Genomic DNA, 9,687 nt, shown 5'->3' with positions numbered 1-9,687 from the left:
AAGAAGCCTCAACCAATCCACAGTCAAACCACAGAGCATCAAAAGCCGCATCATGCAAAGTTTGCAAAAAAATGAAAAACGTCCTAGCACAGCTTTAATAAAGGAAAGCAGCAAACATTTTCAGGGAAGGAAGACGCTATGGTAAATAGGAAGCAGGCTTTGAGTCTCACGCAAGAATGAAGGAATGAAAACAAAAGTTTGTGCAGATAAAAGATAAAAGACCTAGACTAGTTCAATGGAACATAAAGCACGATTAAAAAGAAAAGGATCCACGAAGATGTTAAAAGAAGTCGCTGCCCAAGCAAGAATGGCCTTGAATAATAGAAGTTGGCAGTCAATGCCAGGCAGATATCGCCAGTTATAAAGACAAAGAACATTTAAAGCGGTGCAGAAACCATGTCAAAGTAGGAGATCCGCAACTGTTAAAAGGAATAAATGCAGTCAAAAGAAAAGCATATGTTTTTAATCCCACATAAGTTGTGTGGGAAATGTTTTAAATCTTTAAGTAGTATCTTACACAAAACATAAGTGTCTTAAAAGACGCAAGGCTTGTAAAGTCGCAGGCTTGAATGGTGGGGCCCTGTTCACATGGAATGATGTCAGCTGGCGGAATACAAAACATAAATTTTAAATGAAAATGCAACCATGCTGATGTTGACCCGGACAACACGATTTTGACATGTGGCATGATCCTACGACAGGGGGTAACTCGCCATGTGGAGTTGCTTGCTAGTTACCATAGCAAGATAGCGACCTCACGACACGTGGCAGCGGGTCCCGTGGTGATGGCGAGATAGGCGATGACTGGTCAATGATGGAGCAACAATTTGGCGAATTATTGGATGACACGTGGCAGCAACAGAAGTGGAGTGGCGAGCAGGTCTCAAGATAGTACCAGATCGCGCCACGTGGCACAGATATGACGGTAAGCACTATGTTGCTATCGAAAATTGCTCGCTAGTTACCATAGCGACATAGCCCGGGTGAATCAAAAGGTGCCACGTGGTAGAAGCTGGTTGACCCGGATGGAAGGAGAGGGAAATATGAAGGCAAATAAAATAATAATTTTTTATTATTTCCCAATTTTCAAATCACATTTAGGTTTTTCTTTTAAATTGAAAAAGGGCATATTCTAAAGTTTTGACTTTAGAAGTAATTTTAAATTTCTCAAAAGTTTAAAAACAAAGTGTGCAGATCTGAGCATTTTTTTTAGGCGAGGGAGTCATTTTTCAGATCGAGATTAAATGGGTTTCTGGGAGGCTAGATATGCGATATTATATATCGTCGGAATCGGGAAGAAACAAATTTTCCAAATATGAAGTTGGTTCTTACACAGGTGTTCATCAATTTGAGTTACAGGTCAATTTGTAAAATCCAGGGAATTGGCGATAGAACAGGCTGAGTTCTTCATTGATGATTAAGATTGGTTAGAGGACAGTTTTAGCGGTCAGTTGCAATCTTAAAGTGAAGAAAATCAATTTGAGGTTGTTTCCTTGGCTTCTTGAAATCACATTGTAACTGGTTTTTCACTTCTTACCGTGAATGCATAAAGAATCAGTTCCATCTTTTCATCATTACATTTTCAAATATTTTGATGCCTTTGAGAGGTATAATGATGAAGATTTGATCTGCCAGTTGATAGAGAGAGGGTAGAAAGAGGTTTTTAGCAATAGAAGAGGGAATTTCAAGTGGACAGATGTCGACTGTAGAACAGATCCAGGAATTCTTTCTTGTCTATATCTTTCTATTCTTTCTCCATTGTAGGGGTTGTTGGTTGGTTTTCATTTCCAGTCCTTGGAGTTCTGCTCAGGCTATAGAGACCACACATACCCAGCATCTCTTGTATGAACAACATAGTTATGTATACAGATAATCCTAGTTCATCTGTGTAGTTTTAGTTTCATCTTTATGCATTCTTTTGTATTTCATTTCAAGGAAGTGAATATAATATGATATACGTTTCAGTTCTGATATATTTCTATCTGCTGCCTCATTGATGTGTAATGTTTTATGCTTGAGAACAAAGAGCTCAAACATATTTGCAGTCCTTTAACATTGTATATCCAGATTCATTTGCTGTTGGGTCAAGGACTCATGTAAATTCTTATAAATCTTGATAGGGTTGCATTGTCTATGGGAAGGATATGGTAAGTACGAGAATATATTAGGCATTGTTGTCTGGTTCATAAGGTGAATAGACTGAACATGAATGTCTTGACATATCTTATATGTTGATATTCAAAGATGCATAATCTTGAAATCTGAGATTGCCCAATGAATAAGGCACTGATCACTTATGGGGTCACACATATTCTGTGCATACTTGTTTTGCTGTCAAAATTTTCAAATAATTTTAGTTGTTTCAGTTGTTCATGTTGTGTAATGGGCATCAAAGTTTAAACCCTCACTCAATTTGTGAATGTCATAGATCTGCATCTAGCTACTGTAGGTCCATGTTATTTCATGAGTTACTAGGAGATAATAAGGGTTGTATCTGCTTGATAAGGTTCAGGGATATGTTGTTTACATTGGTTCTATATCACTTGAATCTAAAGGTTAACCCACCTAGGTTTAGCAGAGCCTGAAGAAGAAGAAGGGTCGTGCCTTATAGTTGGCTCGGTGTTTGAAATGACGTGTTGATAATGGGAGTTAGCTGCCCCTAGATTCCTCATGTTCTCATTGGGATAATTGAAAACCAGTAACGTTTTCAAACACCAATAGGTCACCCTTTGGAGAAAACATGATGATACATTTTGTAAAATAACTTGTGGTATTAATGTCTATGGGGTCTCAAAAAGCCTTAGTTTGGGCTTCATGTCAGGTCTCTCCCACTTGACCCCCACATCCTATCACAAGCCCATCAACCTCACTCTTTTAAGAATCTCTCTTTCTAAACAATGTTCCTCGAATGCCCATGACATCATGATGCTACAGGGACATCGATAAACAAGCTTGAATAGTGAAGATGGAGTTCACAAATGCTTTATACTTTGTAGAGATAATAAATCCTTGTTATTACTTTTATAATTGCCATCTCTATTTGAGTTTTCTAAATTCATACAAGCAAGCAAAGTAAATTTATAATTTTGATAACAAAGCTACATAAAATAATGATTTGCAAAACCATCTCTATTGTATTTCATAATTTGAAGGAAAATGAGAAGTAAGAAATGTGAGTCTTATAGTGACCTTAGATCCTCATTGTATCCTCTATGAATTGTTTTTGTAATCCTCCTCTTTTTAGCTAAACAAAGCTAGACTCAATACATCTCATATTTTACAAAATAATTGTACATATTTTAGTATGAATAAATTACAAATTTGAAATGGGCCCATACATAATCCTTAATATAAAAGGAGGCATAGACAATGTGATGAACAACATTGACAATGAGGAAATGACACACATTTGTATCAAATCAATCTTACACATAACTTTTGAAATTGAATAGAATGATTTGGAATTCTAATTTGTTTCTATGTCATTTCCTCTATGTCTTAAGTAATTAGTAATGGTAATTCCTATCAAAGTCAATTATATATGCACAAGAATGTCCAATACATTAAATGGATATGTGAGAGGTTTGTGATAGAATTCCAATGATTTAGGCTTTAGTTACACACTTTAATGATCTATTCCTTAGTAATTTACATCAACTCTTGATCTCAAATATCCTTAACAAGATGAGATACATAATTGGAAGATGCATGTAGTTGAATTGATAGGTGATTACATCATCACCAACTTATTGTTTCCATAAGGATCTTTGTGGGTGTTATGGTAATGGAAAATGTGGTTTATCAACAAGTATGTATACTATAGTTATAGTCACATTTTTATCTAGATAGATTACTAATTTTGACACTAGCAATTGTATTATTATATAACACTTTCTTGTTATCATTTGTGTTTTTCCTTTTCTTTTAAAATATAAGTGTAATGGTTTTATATCTACCTAAAATTTTATTTAATTTTTTATTTTATCTAATTAAATGATTGAAATATAATGATATATTAATAAGTAGTAGAAGTTAATATTTCATTTGATTTATAATTTGATTTTTATTAATATAGTGGAAAGTTAATGAAGATTTACTTTAAAAGAATAATACCTAATTATATATGAAGATGTAAAATCAATTGTATTTACCATCCAGATTTACCAAATTTTGGTTTTAGTCATGTTTTGCTTCTTATAAATAGATACATTACTTGCTTTCAATCTATAATTGTTGTTTCTTATGGAATTTTTTTTGGTTCTCTCTTACATCAATAAGACAATACCTTCCTCCAATTTGAGTTTCAGGCTTTATATTCACATCGTACAGATCTTCGACATACCCATTATGCACTAAGGTGTGATTACCAGTTTACATGATAGAACAATAATATGCAACCTCACTTAATGAGTACACTCAAAGCATTGACTTGCATCCTTGCGCCAGTGCATGGGGCCATTTAACCCAACCTATCTATATGTCATGGATTTAAGTTTTACATTTTGTTTATGTTCCACCTTACCATTTGCTTGGTATAAGTTCCTAGATGTTGTTTTTTTTTTTTTTTTTTGCTTCCTTTGGTTGTTTAGAATTAGAACAAATATTATTTGTTTATGGAGAATCTATAATATATGTTATATTTGATCTTTTTTTTTTTTATCAATGAAGTACAAAGTAGTTTAATATTGAAATAATATAATATTTATTATGAAATAAATTTATCTTATAATTAATATTATTTTATAGAATAATTTAAAATTAAACAAAAAATAATTTTATTATAATTAAAAAATTAAAATTTGCAAGTATTATTAGTTTTTAAATATTTATGGTTATGTTAATTTTTATATACAACATGATAGGTAATTTGTAATTTTAAAATATCTATCTATAAAATTATTGTGAATCTTTTTAAATATATAAAGATTAAATCATAGATTAGCATCATTAAGAAAATGTAATTTTTGAATAAAATAATTAAATTTTGGCTATATTAGTAATACTTATATAATAGACTTTAGATATGACTATTATGTATCAAATATTATGCATATATGACTATTGTTAGATATTCAAAAGAAATTTTTTGTTAGATTTAAATATGTCAATATTATGTTTGAAGAAATCTTGTTTATATTATAATTATATATATTCATTCAAAGTATTCTTTTATAATATAAGTACTTTGAATTTTTATATTTTATAAATGAAAATATTTGGAATAATTATATAGAAAATGTTTGATTCAAAGAATGTGAGACTACAAACCGAAAAGGCCCGAGGAATAGAAACCAATCAACGATAAAAAGTTAACGGGAATGGAAACGCAATCTGTGGAATACAAAACGTTAAATCTGAAGACACATGGATACGTTGGGTTAAGTGGTCCAATTTAAAACAACGACTACTATACAAAAGTGTAAAAATGACGTGCCGTGAACAGCACATTAAACCTGTAATTTTTGTTCAATATGAAAACAAAACAATCAGACTGAAAAATATCTGAACAAAGCCTAAAAAGTATAATCAAGACTTACACTAGTAATTTAATATGTGAAAAAATACAAATGTCTGAACAACAACAACGATGATAGTTCGGATGAAATGAATACCTTTAAGAACTTAAAAACATGTAGTATCAAACTAATTGATACAAGCGTAAATGCTTATGCTATCACACGATTTGATCACTGCAGTGCTGGTACTAGTGAAATGCCTATTTGGAGGGCGCCTTTTGTTTGATGAGAGAAACGAAATTCTGGACGTTTGAGCGATAGATTTCGCAATTGTTTCTGGTCAATACTCCACCAATTTCTTGAACGCGAGATCTGATCTGTCTTCCTTCCTCTTCCACCATTAATATCCGAATCGCTTTACCGACATCCTCCTCGGAAAAAGAACCATCCTCCTCCTGACCTCCACCCCCAACTTGAGTTCGTGGACGATGAGCTTAGCATTTATGCCTTGATCGTGCTGCAATGGAAGACCTACAAAGGGTACACTAAACCTCAATCCTTCACTCACCGATGTCCACCCGCAATGACTGAGAAATGCTCCAGCAGAAGAATGGGCCAGAATGTGCGACTGGGGCGCCCCCTTCCTTGCGTGCGCTCAACAAAGCCGTGGGGGAACTCATCGGCCATCTGGTGGAGAAGAATAAGCAGAAATGAAAGCCCGCTGTCTTCTAAGCCCAGAGCCAAGGCAGCCAGATCTTGTTTGGTGAGAATGCATTCGCTGCCGAAGGAGGCCACCACAACAGAACGGGCTTTCTGCAAATGAAGCCACGCCAAGCAACGGTCATCTGCCGGCAATCCCCACCATGCAATTTCAAAAGCTACTATAAAACTTTCTAAAATGACTTTTTTTTGTTCCTTGGTGAATTATATCTCTGGCAAAAATTGTAGATCGGATCAGATTGATTGAGATGAGAATAGGCAAAAACATATATTTATATAAGTGCACAGAAGAAATTTGCTGGGAAAGTGTCTTCCCTATGGTTAAGATTCTTCCTCTAGCTGAAATATAGTTAGTGACCTGTAAATTGTGAAGTTCTACAGACTGGGAGTTATTAAAAAGTCTTTTGAAGGCTTTCTTATTAGGTTTAGACAAGATGAAGTAGCGAACAACTTCTTAATTAAGCTAATTTAATGGTTTTGTACCATAGATAATAAAATGATTTTTGTTTGCTAAATAAAGTTTTAAAATACCTTTTTTCATTATCTTTAGCCAATAGAAATACAAATATAAAGAATTATTTAAATATTTTAGAGCACTAAAAATTACCAACTCAAACAGTCTTGGAAAAGAATCTTGAAAGCTGATTGGTTCAAATAAATCGTTATTAGCATTGATTCCAATAGTCCTCTGCGGTATGCAGGAACTAATAGAACTAATAATACAAGCGTAAATACTGGTATAGAAGAATAAAAATAAATGGAACCTCATCTGTCTGCCGGCTGCTTATTGAAATGAGCAAAGAGTGAGATAAAACATACTATGGCAGCAAAAACAGGGCAAAACAGAGCAGCACAGATCAGTAGAAACTATATTAGATATAGCAGAGATGCACACTAAAGCCTGCAATTGTTCCATACATATGTGAGTGAAGGCTGATGTATTTATAGATCTATGCAGCCTCTAGAGAATTCTGTAGAGTTTAGGAAGATGAAGAACAGTTAATCTAGAGTCTTCTAAATATTTATAGAAATTACGTTAAATGCTCAACAACTGAGCACTAAATTACATTAAATGCTCAAGTACTAAGCATAGTAAACAATTATTATTACAATTCTGCCTGCACAAAACATGAAGTTATTGGCTAAAACGTAGACTAAATCATAAAATAGAAAACAAGTTTAAACTAAAGAAACGTGTCACAACCGTTTGCTGGAGGCTTTCTCCTTAAGCGCAGTGACAAAGTTTTGGATGTTTGTCTGGTGGACCTGGCCATCATTTCTGGTCAGAACCTTACTAACTTCCTCTACATTAGACCTAATCCGTTCGCCTTCTTCCTCCACCATCACAGCTCGTACAGCCCTAGCTATGTCATCCTTACTGAAATATCCATCCTCCTCATTTCTTGTCACCTCCACTCCCATCTTCAGCTCCTCAGAAATGAACCGAGCAGTTAAACCCTGCTCGTACTGGATTGGTAGAGCAACAAAAGGCACTCCAAATCTCAGCCCTTCTGTCACGGAATTCCACCCACAATGAGATAGAAAAGCTCCAGTCGAAAGATGGTTCAAGATGTGCATTTGAGGCGCCCACTCTGTCACCAGAAGTCCTCTTCCATGAGGAGTACAATCTTCAAAGACTTGCTGCAGCTCAGCCGCCAATCTGCCAAGAAGAACGCACAGGAATGGAATATCACTTTCCTCCAAACCCAAGAGAAGAGCAGTGAGCTGTTGGGCGGTGAGAACACATTCACTACCGAAGGACACAAAAACCACAGAACGAGCGGGCTGCTTGTCCAGCCAGGCCAAACAAGGCTCCGCAGGAGACCGGGGTAGAAGGATGGGGGTAAAAATACCCACAGGAAACATGACTCTCCCGGTACTTGTTTGAAAATAGTCCACAAATTTGCCTTCCAACTCGAGGCAACTATTGCAAGCCGTTGCCCAGCTTTCCTCAATAGAAATGGAAAGGCGGTCCATGAGCCGGGTGTGGCCACTCTTCTTGTTTTGATATAACGGCAGCACATTCTGCGCATCAAAGAGTCGATGGCAGACCACCGATGAGGGAAATCCGAGTGGTGGTACAGTGAGATCGTCGGCCGTCAGGATTTCGGGCAGTCCGTCCCTGAGCTTCCCTGCTATGAAACTTATGGCGGCCAAGCTTACCACTCTGAAATTTACACTGGGAACGCCCATTTTGTCGGCAACCCGAGGAATCCGGCACATCAACGCATCATGTATGACAAAATCTGGGGAAAGCAGTTTCAGTAGCTCTCCGAAGGGCTGCTCGCAAAGATCTACGGCTTGGAAGAGTAGCGGTACTAAGTCTGTTCTTCCCATCTCCGATAAACCTGCCGTTGATTCAATGCCTACCGGCAGGCCGTCAACTGATGGCAATGGGAGCTCCACCGCCTCAATTCCAGGCGATATTTGGTTTCTGATCCGTGCAATGTTGAGCGGAGTGGAGACAAAGGAAATTCTGAGGCCATATGTGAGGAGGCTCTTGGCGAGCTCTAGGAAGGGAGTTATATGGCCGTGTGCAAGCCAAGGGAACAGCACCACATGAAGCTGCCGATGATCCGCCATTCTCTGTAAGTGTAAGCTATATTTGTAGTAGCCAATCGGTTGCCAAGCCTCCTTTTAAGGATAGAAGAGCTTTGACGAGCATTTTAATTTTATTAGCATTGAGAGAGCCATTTCTATGACTAATTAGAAAATATTATATTAGCAATGTTGTATTCTTCAAGTGTGATAAGTATCAGATTTTAAATCAATTTTATTAGCATTGAGAGAGCTATTTCTATGACTAATTAGAAAATATTATATTAGCAATGTTGTATTTTTCTCGTGTGATGATAAGTATCAGATTTTAAATCAATCTGTCATCAATTTTTGTCTACATAGGTTTTGTTGTATCTTTAATTATTGTACTACAAGTTTTTGTGGCCTATGTTATTTTTAGATGGAATGGTAGATAGTCTTTGTACTTAATAATTATGTTGTATATGTTCTTCATAAATTTGAATGGTAGATAGTTGAAATGAAATGAATATCTTAGTCTATCAAATGTCTTATTGTATATAACATAATATTTGTTAGACTTCTTTAACTACAATATTTAATACAACATTAAATTATCATCTATTAGTATATTTTATTACTAGATAAATTGAAGTGTGTTCCATCAAAGTATTATTAAAAATCATATTTCGTAGAAAAAAACTGAAGTGCAAGTGCAAATTTCACACCAATTCATTATTAACAACAGTGTAGTTCATTAAGGAAGTTTAGAGTACACTTGCAAAGTTCACATCAAGTCATTATTAAAAGCTATAGGGAAGAGATGCAAATATGTGCACAATCTAACTTCAAGGGTCCAAGTGGAGTGCCATGTCGAGCAAAATAATAAATTTGTCTTGTCCATGTAGACCCTTACATTGTATGCTAGGAAAAGTAAAAACCCTTGCAAACATATGAGTTTTCCACGGATACAACATCTCTACATTCAAACATT

At 35.4% G+C, this 9,687-nt stretch overlaps 1 protein-coding gene across 1 annotated transcript; it reads right to left on the bottom strand.

Annotated features, from left to right (window-relative positions):
• Positions 1 to 7,021: 7,021 nt before the first annotated feature.
• On the bottom strand, positions 7,022 to 8,888 carry LOC149528769 (putative UDP-rhamnose:rhamnosyltransferase 1). The gene has a single exon (XM_089809589.1). The coding sequence runs from the start codon at positions 8,757 to 8,759 to the stop codon at positions 7,374 to 7,376; it is 1,386 nt and encodes a 461-aa protein (XP_089665715.1). The 5' UTR covers positions 8,760 to 8,888; the 3' UTR covers positions 7,022 to 7,373.
• Between the last annotated feature and the right edge of the window lie 799 nt (positions 8,889 to 9,687).

This window comes from Cupressus sempervirens, chromosome 11 (genome assembly GCF_028749045.1).
Source record: "Cupressus sempervirens isolate cs-2001-9-10 chromosome 11, ASM2874904v1, whole genome shotgun sequence".
Lineage (NCBI taxonomy): Eukaryota > Viridiplantae > Streptophyta > Pinopsida > Cupressales > Cupressaceae > Cupressus > Cupressus sempervirens.
The sequence above is the reverse complement of the archived record's forward strand: the minus strand, read 5'-3'. Positions and strand labels throughout refer to the sequence as shown.